This window comes from Phocoena sinus, chromosome 4 (assembly GCF_008692025.1).
Source record: "Phocoena sinus isolate mPhoSin1 chromosome 4, mPhoSin1.pri, whole genome shotgun sequence".
NCBI classification, from domain to species: Eukaryota; Metazoa; Chordata; class Mammalia; order Artiodactyla; family Phocoenidae; genus Phocoena; species Phocoena sinus.
The window spans coordinates 106,469,296-106,485,320 of NC_045766.1; the positions used below are offsets into that span (position 1 = coordinate 106,469,296).

The 16,025-nt window shown below is 35.3% G+C and overlaps 1 protein-coding gene across 1 annotated transcript in view; it reads right to left on the reverse strand.

Annotated features, from left to right (window-relative positions):
- Window positions 1–16,025, reverse strand: part of CADM2 (cell adhesion molecule 2) — a 1,092,768-nt gene that overhangs the window by 230,944 nt on the left and 845,799 nt on the right. Inside the window, 1 exon segment of the mRNA XM_032631668.1 lies at window positions 12,509–12,658. Coding sequence (XP_032487559.1) covers window positions 12,509–12,658 — 150 coding nt within the window.

A 16,025-nucleotide genomic window follows, 5' to 3' on the forward strand; every position in this document is an offset into this window, starting at 1 on the left:
AGTTGTCTTGTAAACTCAAAAAAAAAAAAAAGAAAAGAGTATTCAAATTCATGATTCAAATGTTGTTTCCTTCTCACCTCCTTAACCTGTTGTTAGTGGTAGATTCCAGGGTTCATTTCTTGGACCACTCTTCCCTAGACCACTCATCCAGTCTGATGGCATGTGCCTACTCGATGTTTAAGATCTTCAACTTGAATCAGTCCCTGGATTCCAGACTCAAATGCCCAATTGCTTATTATATAACCTCTCCTATGTGTAGCACAAATAAGCACAAATGTAACAAGGCCAAATCAGAACCTACCCCAAAATAGTCACCACCCCCAGCCCCTGCAATCTTGCCCATCTCCTTTTCAAATTCATTACTTTAGGTGTTCAAACCAAAAGCCTTTAAGTCATACGTGACTCCTCTTTCACTCTTCCACCCCACATTGTGGCCATCAGCTAGTCAAAATACTTTCAAAATACACACAGAAGTCCACTTATTTTCATCATGTTCATTGCGATCTTTCTGGTCCAAACCAGCTTCATATTTTGCCTGGTTTATTTGCAATAGTTTCCTAACTGGTCTCTTCACTTCTGATCCCATCCCCCATCACCAACCACAGTTTGTACTCCCCATAATAGCCAGAGTGATACTGTTAAAATGTTCATAAGATCACCTCACAGCTCTGCTCAGCACCCTCCAATAGTTTCTCATTTTAATCAGAGAAAAAGCCAGAATCCTTCAATGGCCGACAAGGTCCCACTTGCTCACACTCACCACATCCTTATCTTTCAGCCCTCATCTCTTCTCTTCTATGCTTTCACTCTGATCTGCACATACTGACTGAGCTCTTCTTCAAAAAAACCCAGAGAGCATCCATTTCAGGCCACTCCTCTGCTTTGCTCTCTGTCCCCAGAGACAGTTGCATGTCTAACTAGCTCTTTATTCTTTTTTTGGGTGTTTGCTTCCATGTCACTTCCTTAATGAGGCTTTCCCTCATACCTTATTTAAAACGGCACTTCCTCTCTTCCTTTTCATAAATTTTTTTCTCCATAGAATTCATCACCCTTGGACAAACTATCAATACATATGTACTTAATTATTTTACTTATGGTCATTTTCCTCCTACTTGAAAGTAAGTTGCACAAGGGTGGAGTTTTGACTGTTTTGTCCACTGCTATATTCAGAAAGCCTACAATAACTCCTGGCAAAAAGTAGCTCAGTAAGTGTTATTGAATGAATGGCGGAATCTTAATTACTCTTAAGGTACATGCAGTGTCAAACTGTAAAGATATCGTAAATGGATATATATTAATTTATTTTGAATCTATAATCTAAGAATCCCTTAGAAACTGAGAATTAAAATTAACTTTCTTTGTCACAACTCCTCTGACATAAATAGATGGTGGTAGACTAATAATATAATCAATTGTGTGGCTACTCAAAATTAGACTCCTTTCCTCCTGGCTTGAAGACTAGAAATTAATCTTTGGTTGACCAAGCCTAGTCAATTCCTTGTTTGAATACCTTTCAAATATATTTTTTCTATTTCCTTAGCTCTCTTTTTGGTCCAGGTTATCATCGCATCACATCTTAGCTGCTAAAATCATTTTTATCTTCCTTTCATCCCTCTATACCCAAAGCCTCCTTTCCCATAGCTGTTCAAGTACTGATTCTTTTTCTTTTATTTCTCTAATTTTAAAAAGATGTATACTATAGCTGATATGCTAAGGAGGCAAACAAAAGTAGAGCTGTAGCTATTGAAAAGGCAGAAGCACAGTTATTTGTAGACAATGCAGGCTAGAACAATGAGAAACCCCCAAAGAAGTTCAAAACACTATTAGAACTAGTAGGGAGGTAATAAACAAAATAGAAATGTACATTTTGATTTGCTAGATACCAATCAGTATATAGAAGGGAGCAAAGAAATCAGTTCAGTCAGCCAAGTGTTGGGGCACCTGGACTGGTTTTCATTCCTGCTCTGTGCCACTCTTTGTCACATGGACTCAGTGGTAGCTCTTCAGGTGAGAGAGCCTTAACATCTCTTTATGAAAATCTCACACCATAGGGACTCACACTCAACATAAAAAGAAGTGAGGCAGAGGCACAAACTATTATGTGTAAAATAAATAAGCTACAAGGACATATTGTACAGTACAGGGAATATAGCCAATATTTTATGACTTTAAATGGAGTATAATCTATAAAAATATTCAATCACTATGCTGTATACCTGAAACTAATATAATATTGCAAATCAACTATACTTCAATAAAAAAAAATTAAACAGAAGGGAGGCAAGAAGGGCAGGGAGCGAACTTTATTTTTCCTCCTAAATTCTCTCATCCTAACTCGCGTTCTTTTCCCCAAAGCCTTGAGGGTAGCAACCCAGCCTCCAAATTAGAAACCTTCATTGCATTTTACCTTCAACATAGTTACAGCACCTAGGAAATGGTGAAGCTAAATATTACCATTTAAATACAGGGTCTCTGCTTTATGTTCCAGTAACTAAACGGTCTATTTCAGGTATTCACCCATTCACAGCCACTTTCAGGCTAAAGGTAGTATTAAAGATGTCAACTTCCTGTTAGATAGAAACTGCTTAAGACTTCAATGGCAGACCTTTGTTTTTCTTTACATTTTGTTTGATGTTGCAGTATCAATTTTCAAACATTTCAAAAAACACAAAACAAACTCTGAGAAGAGTTTCAGCCTGTACACCTGGACACAGCAGCATGTAGCCCTTTACAACCCATTGGCCTCAAGAGGCCTACAAGCTGGAACTGTGATTGGTTTATGTAATTGGTCAAGGTTGTTTCAATACCACATACAAATCCATAGTGAAACTGGGATCCAAATGTAGCTGCCCTGACTAGCAAGCCTGTAAACCTCAACCAACCAACCCATCTATAATGTTTGCAAGTGTTTAGGAGGTAGGATTTTAAGTTACAAAGAAATATGCGACTAATAACCAATTATCATCTCCATAGGAGAACACAGTTACTGGTCCCTAGAAGATATTTTTATCATAATTCAAGATTTAGGAAATAGCCCATTCAATCTCATACCATGCAATTTTCAGCATTAAAAAACAGGTGAGCTATACATATATGAAAGGATTTTGAGAGTCCAAACACAACGTGTTACATCTATATTCATACTACTATCCTTCTTTCTAAACTACAACCATTCTTTCTAAAATGTTAAAATGAATATTACAGACCAATCACTCAGCATTCCCCCTACCCCATTTCCCATTTGTACTTGAGTCCACTTACTAGTCTCAACATAAATAGTCATAAAACCAGAAGACTTAATTCTTACAAACACCCACACTTCAGTACTAAAATAACACTGCCTCCTACATTTCACAGTGCTACAAAATGCTCATTTACTGCTGTTTCCAAGGATCACTCACAAGAGCCTGCTGGGGCTAAAGAAATAATAAATTAAGGAAAGCAGAGTACTTTAAGTTATAACTCTTCATGCTCACACAATATAAAACAAAACATTAAAAATATTTATTCAGGAAAAGGTATTTCTAAATTGTATTATTTTGTCTGAATAGTGGAGAAATGTCATCTGAAGAGGCATGGAGGAAGAGAAACACTCAGTATTTATAAATATAGGAAATAACTAAAATAATTGAAGAAAGCCAAGTGAATTGAAAAGATCATACTCATTAAATTTTTAACCATAACAAATTAATAGTTTAATAGTATTTTAATTAGTATTACCATTCATGAATGACCATATGTGTTTTTATTCCTCCTTTTTTGGTACTTAGACCAATATTTCCAAGTTACTTATAAAAAAAGCTCCTTGGGATTAAAGAGAGGCTGCACTTATTAGGGGTACCCAAGTAATAATATTTAAATGAGGTTTCTTATTCATTTTGTACTTAATGCTATAATTATTTTCATAAAACATATTCTATCAAGACAGAAGAATATTCTGCCTAGATTCTATATTTGAGCCTATTGAGCAGGGCCTTCGTTGAATATAGAGGATGTAAATTATAGTGATTGCTGGACTCAATGGCCACACACCTCTAGTTATACCTTAAAGCACAGTAGAGGCATCTAGTATAAGCTGAACCAATTTATTTCTCTCTCCTGGGAATTTAAAACTAGAACAGAGAAATGCAGTGGACTCTAAGTTTTGGAGTAGAATGACATTTATGTCAGTGTTCTAGGGCTAAGTTTTCATTAGCCTCAAACAAAAAAATTAGCACCATTTCTACAATATAAATTCACCATAGGGGGATATGACTCTCTCAAGGTCTGACGTAAAATATTTTTAAAAAATACAAAATGAGAAAAACACACTAAAAAATTAAATAGTAAAACTTTAAACACTGTTATCTAAAATAGAATTATATTGGTACGAATCAAAATTATGTAATTTTAAATAGAATTAAACTTATACATTATAGACAGTATTTTTTGATACTGTTAAGATTTTCTTATACTTACTAAGGACCTATAATGCTAATGCTATTTTGAAACTTACTTAAAAAATGTTAGAATATCTTAAATTCTCCATGGTGTCTCTGCTGATCCTGATTAAAAGGTTATTCAACATAGAGACCATATCAGTATGTCACAAGAAAATCAGGTCCCTGTACAGTACACTGTTACTCCATATATTAGACAAATAGCACATAATAGTTTATTTACAATTTTTTCTTTAAAAAATAATTTTATCAGTAAAGGTATGTTTTCGGTCATGTATATTTTCTTTTTTTTTTTTTTAACATCTTTATTGGAATATAATTGCTTTACACTGGTGTGTTAGTTTCTGCTTTATGGTCATGTATATTTTCAAGTCAGGGTTTTTCCTAGACTCATGTAGGATATTTTTATCAATTATTTGGGCATGTTGTATCCTCTACAATGAGGCTTATTATGCAACAAGTAGAATTACATTTATCTACCTGTAAAATGCCTGATCCAATACTGTTCCTCTATACCCTCCACCATTCCAATGTATAGATGATATATGATAACTTGCCACTTAAGGGCAAAATTCATGTTTTATTTATTTTAGGGGCCCCAATGCCCAGCATAATTCCTGGGACATAGCAATATTTCACTAATATTCACAGAATTGAACTGAAATTATGACTTGGAAATCTTTTAAATATCAAATATGCTTAGATATTTATATATTAAGAACATTTACTTAGTGATGCCTGTTATCTTTAATGACTATTAATTCCCAAAACTGAGGATATGAAGTATCACAAAAGATATCAAGGCAATTACCCAGAAGCTAGTTGGTCATTGCTTACTTTTTTTTTTTTTTTTTATTGTTTTGGGAGATGGAAATAGATGGCACAATGGTGTTGACCATCCACCCAGTCTGACTCTAGCCATCATCTCACTTCTACTGCCATGACCATAAAATGTGGTATTCTCCAGATGGCTTAAAATCATTGAAATAATTGCTGATTATGTGCTGACTCTGTATGTCTTACCAACATACAAACATATTTATAAAATATGTATCCAGAAACATATATGATTGGAAGATAAAAGAAATCAAATTTTAATCAGGACAAGCTGCCTTTCAAGTAGCTCTATTGAACACAGAATAGACCCTTCAAAAATCAATGAGCTACAATAACTGCAAACCACCTAGTGCAGTGTCTATAACACAGTAAATGGTCACCAAATATTTACTGAATGAAAGACTGAATAAATATATAAGTTAATGATCAGAAAGTAGAATAAAATAGCTTCATGTTATAGAAATAAATTTTCTCTATATGGAGTTTTGCTAAAAAACAAAAAACGCTAGTGAACAGCAACGTGCAATAACTAAAAGGACTTAATTCAAGAATTTGGTCATTTTCACAGAGGTATTTGATTTATTTGCAATAAATTTTGTTTTTATTTTTTGTTTTATTTTTGCGGTACGTGGGCCTCTCACTGTTGTGGCCTCTCCCGTGTGGAGCACAGGCTCCGGACGCACAGGCTCAGCGGTCATGGCTCACGGGTCCAGCCACTCCGCGGCATGTGGGATCTTCCCGGACCTGGCACAAACCTGTGTCCCCTGCATCGGCAGGCGGACTCTCAACCACTGTGCCACCAGGGAAGCCCTTTGTTTTTATTTTTAAATTACAACACTACAGGGAATTCCCTGGCGGTCCAGTGGTTAGGACTCTGCACTTTCACTGCTGAGGGAGTGAGTTCAATCCCTGGTCCGGGGACTAAGATCCCACAAGCTGCGCAGCACGGCCAAAAAAATACAAAAAATATTGTAAAAAGTAGTAATATTAGTGAAACCTAGCCTCTCTAAAATATAATATCAAGTATGCAAGTAATGCTGAATTCTAAAATGTTCAAACACTAAAATTTGCTGATCATGTTCAGACACATATTTGTAGCTTTGAATGTCAAAGTTCCAAATCCTGACACTGTTATAGATACCACATAATGAATACAGTTTATAGTGTACATGATTATCTTTATGTTTTTCCTAAAGTTGCTGGACTTTAAACTAGCATAAAGAGATAAAGGTAGTAATCATATAATGTACAACTGAAAATTTTGCTTATGCTTAGTAAGAATTTATAATAATGGCTTTATCATTAGCACATTAAGTAAAAGCAAGTTATTTCTTTAAGAAATATAATAGCACACAGTTTAACATGTATGTTAAATTTGAGGAATATAACATTGAAAAAAAGTAATCTGTTTTGGAAAGGTGCTGCATTGTTGCAACTTATTTCTCCCAAAAAGAAGCAATTCAATGGAAGGTAGTTGTGAACATAGAGTGACACAAGGTTTTTGATAGAAATTATCTTTACTGAAAATTAGACAAGGAGAAATATCTATTTATGCTTGGTAAGTTGTGCTGGTTGCTTTCTGCTTATCATTCCAGATCCATTATCTTCCCTGCTATTTTCCCTGGGAGACTAAACTACCTAGGATTCCTTGACCTATGGTTTCCATTTGGGCTCAGCCCATGGAAGTCATTGATAAGAGATCAAAAGGTAAGAGGAAAAAGAAGTCAATTTACATATTTCCACACGTCCTTCTTCCTAACCAGTCTCAGCTTCTAACCAGAAGTCTTCTTCCAAAACTTAGCTTTAGTTCTTTCTGTCACCCTTTCAGGGGCAAGGATGGTTTCCCACTCCTGCTAGCTCCTGGGTGCTGCATCATCTTGATATGTTTCCTTAATTATGCCTGTACACCTGTAAATAGTGTGTTCATACTTCATTAACTCGAGTGTATCATTTATTTCCTAATGGGAACCTGATTCCTACTCATTTAATATGGATGCATTTGCTAGCAAATCTGTTATTACAATAAAAATGAAATTATTAAAATATGAGATGTGTTCAGGAGATTTATCATTGAGATGGCAACTTTGGAGTAAAGACCGAAAAGAAGTGATACTTTCCACAAGAAATGTAAAAAAAAAAAAAAAAATCCAAAAAGCAATAAAATGAAGTCCTTATCAGAATGGTATAGCATGAAGTGAATTAGGCTTGTCTTAAGAAAACTTGGGTCTCATCATCATTTTGTCACTTACTACTCAAGTCATTCAAACTTGCAAACCTCGGTTTCTTCATGTACAAAATGGGAATATCGACCATACAGGGTTGTTGTGAATCACAATGAGAAAAGGTAACCATGTTGAAGTTATTTAAAAATTATAGAGTATGGAGTAAGTTGTCATCACTTATTTCACACCTTTAGTGTAACCTATACATGATTTATTTTTTTAAGAAAGCAGAAAGAAGGGTAATATTGACCACTTTAACACCTGCTTTACTGAGTTAATCTTTACTATTTTAAAGACTGTCACATTGATTGAGACTAGTTGTGGAGAAAGAAACTGTCAGGTGGCACTGGCTGGCATGAAGCCAAGAGAACTTGTACCTCCATTTCAGGTTCATCTCATTTTTCTTCTCTTTATCACTGCTTGTCCTAGGACACATTATTCATGTTCCTCCTCTCCCATCATCCCCAGTATTAATGTAAAATTATCAGCATAATAATTGGATAATTAACACCAGCGGTTTTTTTTTTTTTTTTGGCTATGCCCTTAATAAAATTTTATTTTCGTTCCTTCAGGAATAAAATTTCCTTCAAGAAATTCTTGAGAATCATTGAAGCATAATGCAAAAAAGCAAAACTACTATAAAGTAGTAGCATCACAAAACATTATGTATTTTACATTTTTATACAAAAACACATACAAGCACACAGAGATACGTCTGTTAAATGCATATACTATGCACTCCTGGAGATGTTTGTACAAAGTATTTTCTGTCAATAATAGGAAGGAATTGAAGTGTTCTTTCCTGAGCATTAAGTGATCAGATTGTACTACTTCAACTGTTTTTTCCCACACCGGCTGAGAAACAAACACAATGACCTAATTGATTTTTTTAAAACTTCTATTGCCAAATACCACACAGCATTCATGTGGTGTTTCAGTGAACTCGACTCCCTACTCTCCCTGTCTCCCTATACCCACTCTATCCCAAGTGCTTACCTACTAGTTATAACAGATACGGTAAAATCTGTGTAAAAAGAAAGAGAAGAGGGCCATAACAAGTGGCTACATTTGCTCTAGGTCCCTCTGACCCATAAGAACCTGTAAATCTTCCTCTTGATTTTTATTTTCTATTTAGATTTGCAGTTTCTTAAGTGTTATAGAAGAAGTCTTCATACAAAAACTATGCAGAAATGAAATGGAGCTGTAATTCAATATCTACTTCATAGGTTAATGATATCTGGTTTTCAGGTGCAAACAACAAAGTAGATAGAGAAATTGTTAAAAATGCAATTCTGATCCAAAGACTAGAACATCTGATTTGGTGGGATATTGATGAGCCCCTTTTATTTCTCTGCCAGTTGGTGTCAGAAGCAGAATTAGAAGTCAGATCTGACTCCCTGTCTCCTAGGCTACAATGTCGCCATTAAATCTGTGAAATTTAAACAGTAAAATTTCATTTATTGAATATTTGATACATTTTAATGATGACTTGGGGTTTTCTCCGTTGGAAAATGCATATTCTACAGCCAAGGCTGGAATTGGACAAGGTCTATTTTGGCATCTAAAGAGTGAGTCATCATCTAGAACTGTGCTTTCCAAAACAGTAACCACACATGGCTTTTGAGTACTTGAAATATGGATAGTGTGACTAAAATAACAAATTTTTAATTATTTTAAAATTAACTTAAGTATCCACACATGACTGCTGGCTACAGAACTGTTTTGCAGATATAGGACATTGCCATCATCACAGAAAGTTCTATTGAGCAGTGCTGACTATAATGTATCCCTCTGTCTTACTGTATGTACACCTTCAACAGTTTGAAAATAACTGATGCTCTTTAACTAAAAGGCAGCTGCCAAGATCAAAGGCAGAGGCCACTTGGGTTATATTTAAAGTGACCTGGTGCCCGGACACCTTTGTTCTCAGGGGCATTCTAGTTAAAACTAACATAGGCCAACCTGGATTCCAATCCCTTCATTACCAGTCATTCGCTGAACATCTGTGGACAAATTTTCCTTGAGTGTTTGACTCTCAATTTCTCCAGTTGTAAATGGAGAAAGCTACTGATCACATTAGATGTGCTCAAGGTAGCAAAAGCCTGAATTCACTGCCCTCCTCTTTATTTCACCTGAATAAAAAATATTACAATATTAGCTTCACTTTAGCCAATTACCCCCAGACACCTATCTCCCTTGTGAAGAAATTCCTGAATATTCACGTTTAACCTCCTTGAGAGAAACTCCTAAGAAAAGGGGTTCCGCTTAAGTCTCCTTTAGCTGATCATCAACTGCCTACTCACAGCATGCTTTTCTTTTGTTCCAAGTAAACAACAAAGGCTTTTCCAGTTCTAGTTGAACCAATGGGCCACCATCCTGAGATACTTGTTCAGCCCTTATAGCCAGAACCCTCAGAGACCTGGGTCTCCAGAGAGCATGAAAGGCTACTCAGAATGCCTTTTGGGACTCCTAGTGGCAACAGTAATATCAATGAGAAGCACCTGTTTTGTTGTTCTGGCTAGCTCGCTCCCTCCTTCCCTCCCTCCCTCCTTCCTTCCTTCTCATTACTCTATGTCGGTACAAAAATTAAAGTTCAGGGGTACAGAGCTCTGGTGAGAACTGACTTGCTAAACCCAAAGCTTCTCAACCTCGGCTGTATTTTACAATCATTTAAGATGCAATGAAAACACTGTGATACTGCATATGCCTGAAAGATTCTGTTTGGAAAGCTCCTGAGAGCAACTGGCAACACAATGTGAGATAGAAATAAGAACAGAGCTATGGATAAAGCTGTTAACAGTAGCAGCCACCTGTAGAAGCTGGTGCAATCAGTGACACAGACAACCCTTTCGTTTTCTCTATTGTTCTCCTGAGCAGTTGTCAACTTGCACAACACATAAGAGTTACTCTAGTCATGCTAACTCACGCTAAGCTTCTGCACTTAGACTCTGGCACAATTTAGCACATTTGTTTGCTCGAGATAAGCCTTAAGATTGAGGAGGGCTAGGCAGGTAAATGCAGACAAAAAGACAGTATGGGGAAAATTGTGATATGAAATCCTTAAAATAAAATGCTTTTATTTTCAAATAAAATACTAGATTTGTAAAGAATTTGTTTCCAGAAAGCCTCTCTCTTCTGAAGGATAATCATGGTGAGAAAAACCCATCATGCTATATCTGGGATATTTAGCAATATCTCTGTATCTTTACACTGCTACAAAATACTAGATATATCTGATCATATGAATTGTTGAAGCATGCATTTGCTTTATTTCATTTTTTCTTTCCTTATTGCCTTAACAGGTTAGAGTTATGCTGTAAAAAGCTAGTCTGTGTGTGTGTGTGTTTGTGTGTGTATAGTATAACAGGTTTCTATTTTTGATATTAGACTTTTTCTAATTCTATTGTGGTTCTAATAATCAGTTGCAACAGAATAACGAAAAGCATTGAATAAAGAAACCTTTCATAAATGGCAAACTAACATGTTTGTTCCTTCACATGTCCCTGGTTTGGTTCCTTGTCATGTAGTGGAAGGGATCCTTGACAGTGATGTCCCTCAAATGCAAGGGTTTGAAAATAAAAGCATTTTTTTTAAAGATTTCATATCACAATTTTCCCATACTGTCTTTTTGTCTGCATTTACCTGCCTAGCCCTCCTCAATCCTAAGGCTTATCTCGAGCAAACAAACGTGCTAAATTGTGCCAGAGTCTAAGTGCAGAAGCTTAGCGTGAGTTAGCATGACTAGAGTAACCCGTACGTGTTGTGCAAGTGACAACTGCTCAGGAGAACAATAGAGAAAACGAAAGGGTTGTCTGTGTCACTGATTGCACCAGCTTCTACAGGTGGCTGCTACTGTTAACAGCTTTATCCACAGCTCTGTTCTTATTTCTATCTCACATTATGCTCCCAGTTGTTCTCAGGAGCTTTCCAAACAGAATCTTTCAGGCATATGCAGTATCACAGTGTTTTCATTGCATCTTGAATGATTGTAAAATACAGCTGAGGTTGAGAAGCTTTGGGTTTAGCAAGTCAGTTCTCACCAGAGTTCTGTATCCCTGAGCTTTAATTTTTGTACCGACATAGAGGAATGAGAAGGAAGGAAGGAAGCGAAGGAGGGAAGGAAGGAGGGAGGGAGCTAGCCAGAACAACAAATGCTAGCATTCCTAACCCTCTGTCATAGTTAAGTTTATGTGTCAACTAATTAGGCCACAGAATTAAGACCATGCTGAATAGCTATTATACAGATATTTATATCCTATATAATTTAAACTTACCTAAAGCAACAGCTCCATATTTTCACTACAGTTTATGAACTCATTTTCTCCCAATGTTTATAACAATGGATGACGGCTTAGAAATTCAGTATACATTTTTAGTTGTTTGCTTGAATTATATAACATAAATTGCCTTAGTTCTCTAAAAATGTTTAATCAAAATCTATCATCCAATTAGAAAGCCCAGTTAATCACTAAAGTCCAACTCAACTTGTAAATACAGCTTCTTACTTAATTTCAGTTTATTTTGGAAACATGGAGTAACTTAAACTTATTATTGGAATCATTTCTGTAAGTCTTACTTTCAAACTGAATTCATGAGAAAGCACAGAACTTTCCAAAATCATAAAATGTCTTCCAAATATTTTAACTAAGAGTAATAAAAATAATATATCCTATTGCCAGGAGTGAGGGAAAAAATATTCAATCTATACGAAAGGCATCTACAAGAAAACAAAATCATGTGATATCTTGAGAGAAGATAATTGTTAAGAGAAGGCATAAAGCTATTTTTGAAACAGAATTAGAACTGTTTATTTTATTAAAAAGTTGACACAGGTTATCTTTAGTGTTTATGACTTACAAACTAAAGTATTTAATATTTAACATGTTTAAATACAAGCAGCAGCAGTTTGGTAATCAAAAGGAATAATTTGAATGATCTCAGAAAAATAAATTCATTATAATTAGGATATTTTAGAATATGATTAAAACATTTAAAAGAAAATGTATTCACCTTTCTTGTCATCAAAGTACAGAGTCTGTTGAGCTGGATTTGACCACTGGAGGGAGGTGTTATCATTTTGATCAACCCTGCAGGTCAAAATTGCAGTTCCACCTTCAACAACTGTTACGTTCTGTGTGAGTGGAAACTGTCCTTGGCTGCCTAAAAGGGGATTAAAGAAAAGGTTGATTAAAAGAAAGTTCTAAAATGATTAACTTTCCAAGAGCTATATGGACTTAACTCCTCATTCCAAGTAAAATTTAAAACAACCAAACAACAGCAAAACTATATATTACAAAAAGGCAAAACATAATTGAAAACCCTTAATCAGAAGACGACAATTTGACATACCATTAGGATTCCTTTATATTCCCTCACATGCTCCAGAAAAGCTTCTTCTCCTCCTAGGCACACATGAAGATTTATATTTAAATAGTAACATGATTATCATTAATTTCCCTTGGCCTTGCATTAATTATATGGTGCTAGACCTGGTTATCTTTGAAGATAATAATTTTGGATGAATTAAACTCTTTAAAAGCAGCAGAAGAAACAGGTAAAATAGTTTCCTTGTAGCTTTTATAATCTTGAATAAAGCCTATAAAATATGAATACTAGAACTTTAGATTCAATTTCTGATAGAAGAAATAAAAAAAGAATCCTATTTCACCAGGGTTTCTTGTAGACGTAGCTGTTTTGAGAAATACAAAATGTGCTGGAGAAAATAATGTAAGTATTCTTCAAAAAGTGTTCATCTTATAGAATATCCATCAAAATCTTAAAGTGATTACTCTAGCCCAGGAGATAGAGACAATATTCTTTTTTGTTCCTTTCTGTAGTTTCCTGATGTTTTTTCCAATGAATATATATTTATTTTATAAATCAAGGAAAAATGTATCTATAAATGACCATTGTCAATTTGGATATCATTAGAATGCAATCAATTCTATCTTCCTAAGTGTTATACTAATTTATTAAAGTAATTCATGTAATAACATTACTTAGTAAAAGCACTTCTAAAGTTAAAACAAAATTCTTGCACAAGCAACATAATATGTAAATTTCACTGCAGCAAGATGATCTGGAGATGAACTCTGCAAAGTCTGATAACAATTATCAACATGGGTAAAAAAATGACTTTCTAAAGCCAGGTTAAAATACTATTATGGAAGCAAGGTAGTTTATTAAGTCAAGCATAATTTACATATGCAAGAACATTATGATAACTTAATCACACCCATGAAATATATTTTCCTTTTCTTCTTTAGTTTTGCAATGATTCTGTCATTACTACAAGCACCACCTGAGGTTATGCTGGAGCTGTTGGCATAAAGAATCTTATTACCAAGAAGCCCGTTGATTGGCACCATAAGAGAGAGAAGAGCCTGAAGGGGAAAATTTCTTTCCAGACCTAAATGACACAAGCACAGAAGTTCATGACCACGTTATATAATTAAGCCTATCAAGTATAAAAATCTGCTATCAGTAGCTTTGTCTCCTCAGTGCCAACCTCTTAGAGTCACTATGGCAACTCCCCAGGGTATCTCCCTGTAATCTTTAGGGTGGAGTTTTTAAATTGAGGTTAGGCAATGTCTGGAATAAACTCTTTGATAGTTGACTTCAAAGTCAACAGGAGCCAGAATGGGATGTGTTTTGCCTTCAGCTCAGAGGTGACCTCTAGCAGGGAAACATGGAGAACTATCAATCTTGTGAAGTGAGGTGAGGTGAAAAACCACATCAGAGAAAACATGAGCTAAAACAGAAGGAAGGAGTAATTACCAAAGATATCAGATTAGCAGCTCATAAATATGAAGCTCAGAACGTTTTTAAGATTTGCTTAGGTGCCCAGTTATTGACATAATGCATAAACTGAGCAATCTAGGAGAGTAGGGGATCCTGTAAGTAATAAAAAGCACATAACTGCTAATAAATACACATAGTTCATCCCAGATGACAATTTGACTATCAACTGGTACATAAATAATACTGTCTGCTTCTTTAAAGTGGAAAAAGAGCAGTGATGCTTGCAACAATTTCATCCACTGCATTTGCAAAATAATTTTCAAAACATCCCCGTAAGAAAATATTATCCTTCTCATTTCACAGATGGGTAAACTGACACTGGGTAGTTAAGTGATTTTTCCATGGTGAAACAGAGTCAATGAACCAGTTGGAGTTTGTTCTGAAATTTCAACATTTTATTCTTATTTTTCCACAAAGGCTGCTGGGTCATGTCACTACTTGTTTAAATGTGAATTAGACAAAAATGAAAGGAAAAAAAAAAGTACTCTTTTAAAAATGAAACTTTGAATTCATACCTAGCTGAACTATGTACTCATAAATTTCAATTATAACATTAAAATCAAATAAGGGAAGATATCAATGTTAACTGCCCTTAAATATCTCATCCTATTTAGAACTTACATTTGATAATTATTTCTGTCTTTCCTTATTGGCCTATAGAAGAAACTAAAATTTGTTATGGTGTTCTACATTCCAGGGACTCTGCAGACACTAGCACACCTAGACTTTGTCCTTCCAGGTAGGGGATTAGGACAGCTTCCCTCCATCTTCTCCCCACATGGATTCTGACTTCAGTTCCCTGGGACCTTGCAGCCTAAAATCCCTGCAGTCAAATAATTTAGTTTTTCCCAGTAAAGAGCAAACTTTATAAAGCAAACTTTATATGGAGAATTTACTAATCCTGAATACCCTTACGATATGTAGTTTCCAAAATCAATTCAAAAGCCAGTGTTGTAGGCAGTCAAACTTCTTCTCAAAGCTTTGAACTGCCTTTTATTTCCGGTTTTAACCTGGAGACAGCATCAAGTTAGCTTCTACTTTTCTCTTTTAACTCCTCCTGGCTCAAAGTTGACAGGTTGTCATTTAATTCAATCTCAGAGAGTCTTTCTAAAGACATTACTAATTTTTCCAATTAGAAAAATTAGTAGGTTACAAAGTTAAGGATTCATCCTCAATGTATTCATCAAAAAAGTATTTTGGGGGCCCTACTACATGCCTTGCCTTGTATGAATCAACATCTGAAAGATGCAAAGAGGAAGAGAAACTTGCTAAGGAGCTTCTGCAAAATAATCAAAAATTAGGATAGAGTATGATGGCAAGGGAGAAGGCAGTCTAGGTGTAGTATAGTACTCATCTTGTTTACCATCAACAAGAATTTCTAAAATTCATTGATCATATCATTGAGGCTAATTTTATTTTATTTTATTTGGAGGTTCTTAGTCTTTTAATTTAAAAAAAATTTTTTTAGTTTTTTAACATCTTTATTGGAGTATAATTGCTTAACAATGGTGTGTTGGTTTCTGCTGTATAACAAAGTGAATCAGCTGTACATATACATATATCCCCATATCTCCTCTCTCTTGTGTCTCCCTCCTACCCTCCCTATCCCACCCCTCTAGGTGGTCACAAAGCACTGAGCTGATCTCCCTGTGCTATGTGGCTGCCTCCCACTAACTATCTATTTTACATTTGGTAGTGTATATATGTCCATGCCACTCTTTCACTT